Genomic DNA, 14,750 nt, shown 5'->3' with positions numbered 1-14,750 from the left:
ATATAGAAGGTCACACATGTAAATAAGATACTCTTTTTATTTTCTTGAGTACTTTCATTTGATTTCATAATAATGGTTTGCCATCGACCTTTAGAGGAATTTGTGCCTTCGAGTACCTTGGGTATCACTAAAGACATACGATGAAATACCATACGGTACTAAATAGCCAAGTGTGCTGAAGATGCCTTCATGTTAACCCCCATGTGCGGATATGAAGCAGTAGAAGCGCAGGCAAATAAGGATCATCAATAGCTATGACATAATTAGGATGCGACTCAAAACAGATTGGACCATTGGATAAGGGAGACATTGCTGCTCCTACAATCATGTCCATGAGTTCTAGATGCCTAGTATCAAGAACTATAGCCATACAAGATACATTTAACCCTCTACGAAACAATTGTATGATACGGATTGCAATGTAACCAAGATGCAAATAAGGGTAAGTATTTTTAGCTTTTTGTTTTTGGATTTTATGTCAGACTAAGGAAAGAAGATTGACATGATGGTCCTCTACAAGTGTATCACCTATTGTTAAAATATCCTGATCTTCAACATAGATAATAGAAGACTTAAGTTTAAACAACTGGTTGTCTCCATAGATGTGTGCAACACCTATCTCAAGAAGAATCCATTTGGCACTTGGATTCACCTTATCTACAATGATAGTGGAGTTACCAGGAGACTTATAGCACTTAGAAAGAGTTTTGAAAGCAGCACTGAATGCACCTTGCATAGATCCATGAGAGGCCATGAGGAATTACTGGAGGAGACAGAGGATTTATTGCTCTTTCATACGGCTCACAATGGCAACACCCCTTACACACCTCAAATGTAATTGACAACCTTTGGCTCTCGTAATGCAAATGCAGGAGAAGATTACTGCTCTGATACCAACTCAGCAGCGCACAGTGGAAACAGCGGAATAGAGACAACTCAAACACAGATACAGAGTATACGAAGGTAGAGAGGCAGTGAGTACAAGTGAAAGCTTGAAATCTTGAGTATATTAGAAGTCCTGAACTTGAGGTACAAGGCTATGGATGAGGGTGCTTGTTGAGAGTAAGTGCAAGTGATTCCGGGTGCTCAAATGTGCGAAGGAGCTCTCAATTTATAGGAGCCAAAGGGAATATAATCATACAAGTGAGTGGGGCTCAATCCATTTTACATATTGGGTATCTGTTAGTGGAAGGCAGTGTTCAGTTGGGCAATCTATTCTCTATTCTTCATGTTGTGTTTGTGGTGTATGGGAGAGATTTGTTGTGACAGAACTTGTTGGAGGGGTTCTTTTGCACTAATCGTGAAGGATCTGGGCAAGATTTTGACCCTTTTACACAAAGGCCTTGAGTGTTGGTTGCATGGTACTGAAGATCTTATCTAGTTTGGCTTTCCTAGGAATGCAGGAGAATCTGGCAAAATGCTAGGTTCAGGCAGATTGGTCTTCTTGTGTGTTGGTGGATTTGTAAGTGGATTACTAAGATGTTGAGCTGTATGTCTTGGTTGGTGAGAGCAGCTTCAGACAGGTTTCATAGCATGACAAGTTTGTCGAGTAAAAGTATTGAACTGATTTGTTGAAGGCCGAGATTGGGGATCCAATAAGGACGACTTTCCAAATGGTCATACTAGCAATTCAGTAATGATACAGAAATATTGCAAGGGGCATAGGCTTTGGGGCCAATCGTTCTTTTGTGTTTTGGTGTAGGAGCATTCTAGTCCCATTGTTTTATTTACTTTTCTGTTGCTGAATTTCAGAGTTTAAGATTAAGTGCCTTCAAGTAAGTATACTGCCCTTTGGTTTACTGATGGGTGGTTTTAGAGTCTTCAATTACTTAGGGTTACATGTTGCAGCCATATCCACAGGTCACATGGTCTGATTTTTTGACCTACAGCAGCAGTAATAATCTAACATTTTGTGAGCTTAATAGCTCAATCAAAAGAGTGGATGAGGGGGGACATTTGCTCCAAGGAATAAATGTGGAAATTGCTTATGTAGCAGCAGCAGAGAGAACTTAGACACGGGAAGGATGGTTCCAGTTGTATTGCCTGTTCATCTCCAGTGGTGCAAAATTTTCAATGTCCACTCTGCTGCTGCAGTGCCTGGATCCCTGCTTCCTTCTCCCAAAGCTACGATGGTGGGGATAAACTAGAGTGGCTGCTGCAGGTCCTCCATTGAGGATGGGTCTTAAAAAATCAGGGTAGCCATAGCCTCTCACCTTAAAATTTAGGGTTTATACCCTAAGGTAGAAGTTTCTCATTAGTAGGTTGTTTCTAACCAAGCAAGAATCTCAAGGACTCTGAAGAGGCTATTTAAGTGAAAGCATGATTAGCATGTCTGGTAAGTCAGGATGTGTATGCATGTTGTATTGATGTATCAAGGGCAGCAATGCCACAAGCACTTAATGCACTGATTATTGAGTTAAAGAGAGGCCAGGCATTGTTTTTCACAAGCCAAAGATGCAACTCAAGCAAAGGCATCGAGCACATTAAGCCATTGAAGCTACACATGCTGGCCTTATGTAATGCTTTGATCTATGCAAATCTAATTATCGAGCCTTGTATGAAGCCCAAAATCAGGCTTTGTAAAGCCAAGAACCAGTAATCAACAGAGCTATACTTTCCATACCCTGATTCCATTTTTTCAATCCCAAAGTCTTCATACATTCGAAGGACCAATGCAATGTTTCAATAGTACATGAAGCCACTGAGCCAAGACAATCTCTCCCCAAATCTATGCCAATCTTATGCTTCCAATACATGGTATTTCAAAGGCAAAAGAATACGTGCATCTGCTTTCAGGATGTAAATGCAAGGTTAGGCCCAAGTGAAGATGAAGAACATTAAGATCAAGAAGAGCACAGAGACCAAGCAGGCAAAGAAGACCACCATGAAGTCCACCAAGGGAGATGGCATGATGATCAAAAAAAGAAGCCAAAGCCATCCAAAAGAAAAAGACAAAGCTAGGATCAACAAACCAAGACCATGGACAACAACCACAAGAAGATAAGAAGATCAAAGAGTTGAGCATCAACAACAACATTACCAAAACAATTGAACACCATAAAGATCTGAAGCAGGTTTGTAATGGAGAGGCTGCCCACTGAGCAAGCTGCAAGGGGAGCACTCTTGGTCCCCTATCCTTCGGAATCTATAGTAGCCATTAAACTTGGGTCCCCATCCTGTAGCTCAAGGCCAGGATTTGGGGGCGGAGGGATTGTTTCTTTATGCAAATTAGTACAGCCTACCCTTGAGGGGTGGTTGAGAACATGCAAGGGTCTACTAGACTAGGGTTTTAGAGCAATTAATGGCTCCATAGAACCTTAGAAACAAAGCATGATTGAGTGCTAAACCTATGATGCAAGCATTGATGTAATCCTGAAGGGTTTTGGCATGAACAGGATACTATGTAGCCACCAAGAGGTGGAGAGAATCAAGAGTACGTCAACCGGGGGAGAACATGTGATTCTAGCTGACCCTTTCTAATTGATGTATCAAAATCCTATTTAAAGGCAACCATTTCAATGAATAGCAACACGTTGTGAGTGCATTAATCTCTTTGCCCCCCCTCTCTCTCTCTCTCTCTCTCTCTCCAAAGGATAATGCACCTCCATTTCTGTCAGAAGTACCCTCTTAAATATTATGGGCTATATATTTAGGCAGAGCATGTAGGCTTAAAGCCCTTATCCCTTCAAGTGGATGCCTTAATGGCCCTTGCTCTGTTGACTCCTACAATCTGTCAATGTCATTTGGCCAGATATCCCATGTAAAACACAAAGGCTACATTCACACTACATAATAAGGACACATGTTATGATCTGTTCAGATTGTTTATTATCCTCAGGAGTCTCTTCCACAACAGCAAGGGTTTAGGGCTTAGCACAATTGAGCAGGATCTATGCAACATGAGGAGAGGTTGAGATGAACATTCTGCCTATTGTGAGATGTTTGTGTCTTTGTCTGACTTTCTTTCCATCTCCATGTGTATTGTGACTGCCCAATGCATTATGGTTGCCTACTGTGTCAAATGGCACTTCAGGATAATGCATCGGTCGGTGTTCATTTCAGTTGCTGCTTGAGCTACCATTGATGAGGGATTCCTGTTTGTTTTCAGTGCACTTAGCTTGTGATCATAATGTTAGTACTCTAATCTTTTCAGTCCTGTGGTCATGCTAGACTGGCATGGTGTGCGGAATCTGATTGCTGCAGTGCCACAATCTGTGCAAAGATTTGTTCTAGTCTCCTCCATTGGTGTAACAAAATACAATCAGCTACCTTGGAAGTACGTTATTTACCTTTCCTTCAAGTCAATGTTTCCAATGGTTGTTCATACTGCTAAGCTAGAGCTTGTCAGTAAAATCCAAGCCATGATTATAACAATCTATTTAATGACAAGGCTTGGCTGCATGCATGGTTTTTAGCATTATGAACTTGTTTGGAGTGCTGAAGTACAAAAAGATGGCCGAAGATTACCTGCAAAATTCTGGCATTCCTTACACAATAATGAGGTGGATTTTCTATATTCAACTTTCCAGTCTTCAATCATTGCCAAATGAAGCAATAAATACCTTGATGCTCTTTAGATTTGGTCTTAGCTAAAAGACTGAATATGCATACTAAATGTTTTTCTCTTACAGATCACCTGGATCCTAAGATTTTTCTATCAAACCTAACCACAGGTGTGGTCTTGAAACAGAGCAGGAAGGCTGACTGATGGGCCTTACACTTCATATGATCTTAATACCCTACTTAAAGCTACAGCAGGGACAAGGCGTTCTGTAAAAATAGGCCAAGGTCCTTTTTTTGTTTGTTTGAAAAAATCTACCATTCTACTAGTGAAAAGTTTTCATTTTCAAAGAAACGGATTTTAATTTCATGCCCATTTTTTTGGTGAAATATACTTTGTACAATCGTATTCTAGGCGACAAGCTGGTTGGTGAAGCCAGCCGGATTGTTGTAGCAGAAGCATGCATTCAGGCACTTGATTTGGATTGCACATGTCATCAAACATATGAAATAAATTCTGTAGAGGTACTTCCTGTTTCCATTTTAAAAATCTTATTCTTCATGTGGATGGCTGTGACACTGTTGTTTGGAGGAAAGTCTGCAGTTCATAATCTTCTCTATTGATATAAAGTTAGCAATAAGACAAAAGAAGGTGAACGTTGTGATTTACCTCACCAACAAAGCAATACTGGAGGTATGCAGTCAGAAAACATACTTGGAATCGAATTTAAGACTAATCTTATCTGGCTCCCAATGAAATTCAAATTAGAATTTTTGATAAGCTCTATCTGTAATGGACATGTCCTCTAGGATCAGACGTTTTGTAAGCAGACACATAACTTGGGCATGGGCATACAGATCTCTTGCCATGGTCCACCAGAAAATCCATAGATCTGGTCATCAATCAAACTATACAGAACTGTTTGTTTGAGTTGATTAAAGGCGAACATTGTCAGAGGTTGGTTATCCATCAGTATAGCTTTCACTTCCAGTCTAATGGGACAGTGATAACTACTCTCTACTTGATGGTGCTAGCATTGACCTCAGAACTGTGTCCCTTTCCTGTTGCACGATTTGTTTGGAAAGGCATTTTTGCCACGCATTGCCTTTCATGCTTTATAAACAGGGGCTCCATGCAGTCAAGCTTATGTTACTTTGATGATGCTAGCAGTGGCATCGAAAACGTGTTCCTGCTGCAATGTCTGTTTGAATATACCATGGCTTTTATAAATGGCACGACAGCCTTTGATGTTTCTCTAGTCATGTTTAAATTAGTAGCACACAAGCTACACGACATTTCTTTGTCCAGTTACTGCACTTAGTTTCTTTTCAATCCTTCATCATAACCACCAAAGGTCTCAAGGTTTTTAGGAATACAGAATTAATGATGCCAGTTTATGGTAATGCCTGCAGGGGGACGGTCCCGGGAAAGATCAAAAGCAATGGGCAGATCTTTTTGTGACAGCACATGAAACTCCAACCAGCTGATGTGAACCTGTCAATCTTTGAAGGAAATACGGCAGATACATGAATTTTGACACCTGTGAAATCCATTGCCATATCCAATATCAGTTAGCAAAGCAGTTGGAAAAAGCATACAACCTTCATGTACAGAATTCGCAATCGAGAGCCATCTAAATTCACTAGATGGTATGTAAAATCAGGCAGTATCGCTTGTAGATAATCTCTGAAGAGTTGATTTTAGATTCAATAAATAACTGATCATCTTAAGTCTCTTGATAATACCAAACATCACATGTCAAGCGAGTAGCTTCAAGCAAGGCCATCGGCCCCAGGTGGCAGGACTGAACAGGTCACTGTTCAACTGTATTGATCGTAAAGTGAGGAAGGAGCTCTCTTGGTAGTGCTAATTGATGCATTTATGTTCACGACTTTGACAACTGACCACTGACCACTGACTTATTCAGCAGGCTTTCTTGATCGTTGTAATCTGTGCACTCGATCCTTCCTCCTTTCTTCTCACCTTCCAATTTCGTTTCCTTTATGGGCCTCTTCCTTTTCTTTTACACTTCGTGAATCTCAATGTGCCTGCTTTCTAAGTCCCCAGGTCTTCAGTGCTGAGATAGATCGTTTCGCTTGTTAAAGGTAGGAAATGGATAAATTGGCGAGGCATGCGACCTTATGATGTACCTGTGGGAATGGTAAGATGATCAGTATATCCTAACATGAGATGTGCCAAGGTTTGTACATCCATGCCTCTATAAAATGGCAGTCCGGGTTTTGCTCCACCAACACCTACACGTGTGTGCATTCTCCTTCAGCAAAACATAAAAAACTGCCAGTGCCACTTAGTTGCTTGGTCGTTTTCAGGAGCTGCTCAAGCCGTCTTGGCAAATCGGGTAGAAATCATCATCAAATGATAGAGGTTTTGCTCTCATGAAGACCAAAGTTGAGCGAATTGCAATATAGATGTGAGAATAGAGCTCTGGATTCCAAGGGGAGAAGCTTTTGGTATCACTCCTGCTAAGTTGGGAATGTCGTTGTGTTGTGAACAGCGTACCATAACAACACTCAGCAGCATTCAGAGCAGCCATTAATGCCAGGTGTAATTCCCAGGGATGGGCTGGTGTGGGCCGTAATAACCCGCCAAGAATGGCATCGCAATTTTTTAGATTACAAGAAGCATGCCGTAAACCTGGAAAGCACAAGCACTCTGGAATCGGGATTCGGGATACAACTTGAGTGACTTCAGTTGAATGCAGGCAGACAAGCTGTCCGTAACTCGGGATGGTCGAGTTGGTATAAGATGCTTGATTGAGGGACTCATTCGGAAGAGTGGTGTGGGTTCATAGCTGGCTTCCAATAAATCTTCTAACACCTTTCCCAAAGCATTTTAATGTCTAAGAGCTCGACGTTATTTGCTTATAGTTATGTGGTTAATGTGGCTTGAATTTAGACTATGTTTCCCTCGAGAATCTAGAATTAATACAAATTAATAATAGTAAAGATTGGTAATTATAATTCCATGCCAATTTTATTTCACCTCATAGAGCGAATTCCCTCATCTTTATCTAAGTATGTACACAATCTACTTTCAAAGCAAAATGTCTTTCAACTTCAAAATAAAGAAACCTAGCATTCTGTGCTCATAGAGAAGTGGTTTGAGTTAGAGTTTATTTCACTCGATCATCTAGAAATATTACCAAGCGATAATAGTAACTCATAGAAAAGTGGTTTGAGTTAGAGTTTATTTCACTTGATCATCTAGAACTATTACCCAAGCGATAATTGTAAAAGTTGGTAATCAGAATTGTCTACCAATTTTATTTCACCTTGCTAGAGGTTCAACGCAGGCCTACTTCCCTAATTGACTTTTTTCTTTGCATTTGTAAAAGGCTTTGCATCTCCAATGTGCTTGTCACCCAAAAGCTTTGTGATGGCTATATTTTGCTTTTGTATCTCTTTTGTAAGGCGAAAGGATGATATTTGGCATGAACTTGGATCATTTTTCCCTCTCTCTTGCAACATCTATTTTTCTTATTCCGCTTTTGCAAGACTACTATTGTTAACTTCTACATCCTTAATCATTACGAAGAGAGTATTATCGAGAGATTATCTAAGCAAGTGATGAAAATATGGATTCTATCCTCATAGCTAAACTAACTTTGAGGATGATCCATAGTAGCATGCAATAGAGATTGATTGATTGATATTAGTGTGCAAACAATGAAAGAATAATAGTATACGTGAATATAGATTGATCTCATCCTAATCACTAGTCTTCCAAGAGACAATAGTCAATTTAGCTATTGTAGCAAATATATTCTTTGCATCATCCAAACTATTGTACCTTCCATGCATGTCTAGAAGGGTGGCCATGGCAATGCTAGAGTTCAAATTCATTGAAGAGGACAATAGAATGAACCTTCTTTTCCCAATCTAAAGCCTTGATATGCCATATGCATTGAGTATGCAGACATAAGCCACACGATCAAGTTCACCTTTGTGCACATGCATGCTCCATAACTTAATGATGGTTCAAGGTATCACAACACACTATCAAAAAACACGCGCACACACACAGAGAGGATTCAAGACTTTGTAGGCACTTCTTTGCATGCACATATTGCTATCCTAATGTATGAGAATGGAGTTGAATTTTCAATTCTATGTGAGATAGATTAAAATTAATATGGTTGCAAATAGCTCCCCTGCTCACATAGTGGAGCACATTGTCCTATTCAAAGTAAAGGAAGGTGCCTCCCTAAGGTAGTGCAAACCTATGGCGGGTGGCAGTAGGCAAATGTTGCAACCTCAAGTCTATTGAGACCCTCGTTGAGCTCAGTGTAGGGCCTACTCTTTTGTAGCCCTCCTCCCCCCCCCTCTTTCTATAGTTATGTGCTCCACTACCACTATAGATCTAAGAAAGACTTGGTAGCCTATGTTAGTCATCCCTTCCACTTGTAGGTCATCAAGGAGTGCATTGCCCCCATTGCTGAGGACCACCTTGCTATCATTTGGGAAGCCGATCTTGAGGACCTTGCTCCCAGCGGGTGGCTATGCCGCTCCACCCACAACCTTGCTTTTGCATTGCCCTACTCCTACACACCTCTTGCTCCCATGTCCACTCACCTAGTGGGGGGCACAGAGAGAGAGAGAGAGAGAGAGAGAGAGAGAGAGAGAGAGAGAGAGAGAGAGAGAGAGTTCCTGCCTCTCACCTATCACCCATTCCTAGTGGCCCCCACTTGCTCCTAGTTGCCTATCGAGAGAGAGAGTACATGCAATATAAGGGAGAGGAAGGGGAGGCTAGTGCGCGCGCACACACACACACAAGCGAGAGAGAGAGAGAGAGAGAGAGAGAGAGAGAGAGAGAGAGAGAGAGAGGGGGGTTTAAAAATAATCAAGATATATGTTGAATAGTTAGTTCTCAAACTATTGCAAGTGCAAACACAAAAAAAAGGTCTTAGCATCCCAACTACATCAGCGAGTTTCTTACTTCTTGCAATTCGATTGATACCGAGCTTCTTTGAAGGGTACATGCAAATACAAAAAAAGAAAAATAGAAATGGTAAGAGAGTACATGCAATACAGGGGAGAGAAAGGGGAGACAAGCGTGTGCGTGCGCGCACACACGCACACAGGTTTAAAAATAATCAAAATATATGTTTAATAGTTAGTTCTCAAACTATTGCAAGTGCAAACACAAAAAAGAGTCTTAGCATCCCAACTACATCAGCAAGTTTCTTGCTCCTTGCAAGGCGATTAATACTGAGAGCTTCCTCGAACGGTACATGCAAATATAGAAAAAGAAAAATAGAAATGGTAAGAGAAAAAGGAAGTTGAAGAGAAATAATTGTAGCAATTAAGTAGACCTTTAAAATCCTTGCAAAAGGTACTTCAATCTAGGATGTAGTTTTCTTGTTTTCCCTCTCAAGGCTACTACAAAATTCTATTTCACCAATTTTGAGGCAGCATGATGAATTAACCTAACAGTGGAGAGTATAAATCATGATGTTTCCATCCCCTCCACTTCATGGACATGCAACATGGGGTGTTTCAATCTTCATTATCTTTTGTTGTCTTCTACGAGGGGATCCTTGTAATCACAAAGCGACAAGATCACTCAACGTCATATTATTATACTCAATCTGTTGTCCTTCTAATTATTTTTTCCATGTATATCTCTCCTCAAATCCTTTCCTTGATTTTTTTTTTTACTCCATTCTTTCACATGTAACATAAGTGGTTAATGTGTCATGATACAATTATTGTATGGGCAACCACACAAGGTAAAATGATTCATTTTCAATATGATGATTTTTTATGGAATTAAACATCTTAATAAAAATTCTCCTTTCACACAAGATCTGACTATTTCATGCATGTTTCAAAGTTTATATGTACGTATCTTCCCACAATTGTAGCATAAAACATGTGACTAGCTTCGTGGTTTTGACATGCCCTTGGTTTCATCAACGAAGCCAAAACGTTGCACTATACAAGCTATATGTTTGGGACCATTGGCCACATTGCTATTACTTCCATACTTTTGATCTATGAAATTTGCAACACCTAGCCTACTCACATATGTATATGAATCTAAAGGTTCAACAAAATGTGGAGAACACACTTACCATCACTTACCACATTGTTGTAGCTCTCATATTGGCAAGCATGGTTCACTATCCACACATGCACTATTTGTGTCAATATTTATTTTATTATTTTTGTGCAAAAGAGGGGTCATTGTAGGCAAGCTTGAGGAGAAGAAGGGAACTTCTTGCCACACATCCATTGCTCTCTCACAGTATCAACCTCATGCACTCTAACTCACACACATGATTCACCAAGATGGGATGGAGAAGAATATAGGAAGAGAGAAGCGTTTCCCTATTTGTCCCTCACTCTTCCGCACTCTCCCTATCCTTCACACACACACACACACACACACACACTCTCTCTCTCTCTCTCTCTCTCTCTCTCTCTCTCTCTCTCTCTCTCTCTCTCTCTCTCTCTCTCTCATAGAGAATGGAGTAACAAGAAGATGAGGAGCCAAAATTTGCACACATGAATAGCCTTTTCCATTCTCTTACCCCCTTCATTTAAAAGTTTTAGGGTTTTCTACTCTTTTGGACATCTAACTAACACTTGTGGCCTCTAGGCCACCCATACTTCCATGCACTTAGGTGTTCATGTGAAGGTTACTTGGTTTTTCAAACCAAAAGCTACAATTTGCATGGGAGTGAGCTCGCCGACCCTCATTTTCCATTGAGAAACATCTTTCAACAAGAGAATTGCTACATGGCATGTAATCAAAAAGTTTATTGTACATCATTTTGTAAGTGCTTTCATTTCTTGCCATGCTTGCTTCATTGTGAGGCAAGGGTTAACATTCGATCACTCACAATTTCTATTGGATATCCAAACCTCGATATCAATTGTCACCATAGGAATTTAGCTATTGGTCTCGTATCATCTTTCCTTGTGGCACGTGCCTCAATTCATTTTGTCATATAGTCAATATGGTGATTATGATGTATTTTACTTGGAAATATTCTATGATAGGGCAAATAGGTCCTATGATATCAATCCCCTATTTCTCGCAGGGTTGACAGACAAGCATTAACACAAGCTTCATTTTGTCCTTCTTGATGTACACTTTCGTGCACTAACATTTGTCACAGTGTTTCATAGGCAAGCATTAACACAAGCTTCATTTTGTCCTTCTTGATGTACACTTTTGTGCGCTAACATTCGTTATCTTGTTATGGATGTGTCATTGAGCACAAAGCATCCATAGTAATTGGTGATGGGTTTGAGAAATCCTTGAACTCCTTTAATATTTTCTAGTAGCAACAATTTCACAATGACTCCAATCTTTGATGTGTTAATTGCAATCTCATTCTTGGACACATGACATGTCCTAGAATTATGCTATGCTTGACCCAAAGTCGACATTTCAACTGATTTAGACCTCATGAGGAATTGACATAGAGGTCATTGATAAACACTTTGAGATATTTGCAAAGCATATATTTAAAGATTATACAAATTAGGCTCTAAGAGGTTACATGCACATTTGTCAATCCAAATGACATGACAATGTACATACATAACCCCCATTTAGTAGGAAAAATGTAGTTTTGTGCTAGTCACCAAGGTGTAGTTGCACACCTGATTATATCCTAAAAACCATTAGAAAATATCATGTTTTCAATGTAAGGCAATGGCTAGTGGTCTCTCTTAGTCTCATTGCATTTACCTTCTTATAGTTAACATATATTAGATTTTCTCATATCTCTTGAGCACTTCCACGATGGGAGATACCAATCTGTATGTTGTATTTTGTAAATGAACCCTACCTTGAGAAGCTTGTCTAGTTCTTATTATATGAAATGTGTATATCTAGGGTTTTGGGATAGGGATTTTGTTTTGTGGGCTTGATATTTAAACCTTTCTAGGTTTAGTTACATGTTCAATGAGTTCATCTTTACTTGCTTGACCTAGAGTTTCACTTGCTTTTCTGTACTTCTCTTCCTTTGTAGTAAAGGATGGGTTAAGCATGGCAAGGATGTGAATCTAGTCTTGGGACAATGAATATGTTTGTTCAAGGACATTGTGGTGAGTGCCCAATTTTCTTTACCTTTAAGCACAATCGATATGGTATCAAGGTCCATATTTATGATTTTCCAAATTTCCATTTCCAGAATTATTGCACTCACCTATTCCTCCCCAAGAAGACTAGTTTGTTACCCCAATACTCAATGAGTCGTGTTCTACATCCAAGGGTAGCCTAGAAGCATGTCATAATCTACTCTATTTATAACCACAAAATTCACTATGAATCTAATTCCTACAATTTTAATTGGCAATACACTCAATCGTTAAACCTTATGGCCATTAGTAGTTGTGAGCTTGAAGTGAATATTTTCAATGGGCAGACTTTTCCACGCTCCTAGCAGCATTGATTGATTGATTATGCTAACTCCAATGCATGTATCAATGATTCCCCTCCTCGGCAAGTCTCCTAAATCTTCCATAGGGAGAACAATGTGATGCTCATCTCCTTCCCAAAAAGTGTTAATTCCAAGAGCTCTCCATGAAGGTTCGATTGCTTCAATGCTCACCTTGTGCTCTTGAATTACTAGAGTAATTGTTTTTGTGATTCCCACCCCATCCTCTATCCATCACTTAAGCATTTTCTAGAGGTTAGTGGTACTATGAAGAAGTAATGACCAAAGTGGTATCGCTACATTAGTCGAAGCCAACATAGTGACAAGGTTGAGTTTTACGTCTTTAGATTGAAACCAATGACTTGATTAGTGACCATGTTTCCCTTGTAGTATGAAACTTTGGCTTGTCCTAGTTCCAAGTGGGTCAAATATATTTTTGGCTTTAGGTCCTCATCTTGGGAAGGACAACGATGCAATACTTGACAACCCAATAACACTGATGTCAAATGTGGATTTTAGTTCTTACTCAATAGCTTCATGGGTTTCTTGAACCCACTTCTTAACTTTGTATGTTATTTCAAACTGTCGCTCAGCATTGAGGTATTCCTTTGCCCTTGAGGCTGCAACCTTCTCGGTTTGAGTAGTCATGGTGCTCTTGGTACTGGACACGACTTTGTTAATAATTTTAGTGGTAATCTCTCAGCTTTGCCACAAAAGTTTTTCAATTTCTCTCTTTTTCCAATTTTTTCATTTTTATTTCTTATGATGGATCCATGAGTAACAGACAGTCCCGAATTGGCCCTTGTGATGGCCTTGATAAGTGTTGGTATGGTGTCCTTGTTGTGGATCATCTCCACTCCAAAGAGTGTGAGGGGCATTGATGGGATAATTGTCATGTTTGTGTTGGATTTCCTCCTAAGATAATGAGGGTACATGTGTGTGATACCACATTCATCAAGGCATCATTGGTCAAGTTGACCATCCTTGGAGTGTTCAATTTTTTGTGGACATCTTAAGGACACATGTCTACGCTATCCATAGTTCCAACATTCAATTGGGTCTTCGAGTTGAGTTGGAGCTTTGTCTCTTCCTCACTCTAGCACCATGACTTGTATGGGTGGATACTCCATAAGGACTATGTTGCCATCCTAGGTCACATATGGGTTTGAGTATTGCTCTTCTTCGACTGACTCTTCTATGTAGTGGGTGAGAGCATTACTCCGAGAATGATAGACTATGGGAACTGGGAATGAGGCATGCTTGAGGAATTATTTTAGACTCTTTATATGGCTATTTTTTGTTTGGTGAGAGTTGGCAAGCCTATCTGTGGAGGCCTAGGGTATTATTGCATCTTATTCTATTGTGGATATAGATTGTTATTAAAAGGGTTCACATAAGGCAAACATATAGGAGCGCAATAATAGGCTACATTGTATTTAATACATCAATAGTTCATACCAACTTGAGGAGGCCTGCTTGAAACACTTTGACGAGATATAGTTGCCTCTATAATGCACATATTGAATGTTTTGTCGATATGGCTATGGTTATTTAAGGGTGCTGGTGAACCTAACTAGTTCACCTTGGTGTTATTGGAAGGTTGTGAGGAGATCGTATGCTACACTAAGCTCTACACTACCTCTTGATAATGCAACATTGTTTTTGAACCTATCCTTTTTGTCTCGATTTCTTTCTTGAGGTAAGGTGTTAATCACATGGCCTCATCCAAGATGGCATTGAGGTCGAGTCTATTTATTATCAAAGTAATGGCCATAGCTTTATAAATATATTTGTCATTGATTCCTTTGATAAATGCTTTTGAGACATCCTTGGAGT

General features: G+C 39.8%; 1 protein-coding gene across 5 annotated transcripts in view; it reads left to right on the top strand.

Moving 5' to 3' along the window:
* Positions 1-6,463, top strand: part of LOC148025333 (uncharacterized protein At5g02240-like) — a 49,203-nt gene extending 42,740 nt beyond the window's left edge. The window contains exons 6-12 of one of the 5 annotated variants that reach the window (XR_015693045.1): positions 4,171-4,276; positions 4,416-4,502; positions 4,691-4,788; positions 4,916-5,025; positions 5,132-5,194; positions 5,311-5,458; positions 5,914-6,463. Coding sequence is in view for 3 of the 5 variants with exons in the window: in XM_087692370.1 (XP_087548496.1) it covers positions 4,171-4,276; positions 4,416-4,502; positions 4,691-4,788; positions 4,916-5,025; positions 5,132-5,194; positions 5,914-5,988 (539 nt within the window). In the remaining 2 variants the exon portion in view is untranslated. The remainder of the gene's footprint in view (positions 1-4,170; positions 4,277-4,415; positions 4,503-4,690; positions 4,789-4,915; positions 5,026-5,131; positions 5,195-5,310; positions 5,459-5,913) is intronic. The other 4 variants (XR_015693044.1, XM_087692370.1, XM_087692371.1 and 1 more) reach the window with 4 other exon arrangements.
* The last annotated feature ends 8,287 nt before the right edge of the window (positions 6,464-14,750 follow it).

This window comes from Lygodium microphyllum, chromosome 14, assembly GCF_053477565.2.
Source record: "Lygodium microphyllum isolate KBCC chromosome 14, Lygodium_microphyllum_v1.1.10, whole genome shotgun sequence".
Classification (NCBI taxonomy): Eukaryota; Viridiplantae; Streptophyta; class Polypodiopsida; order Schizaeales; family Lygodiaceae; genus Lygodium; species Lygodium microphyllum.
The sequence above is the reverse complement of the archived record's forward strand: the minus strand, read 5'-3'. Positions and strand labels throughout refer to the sequence as shown.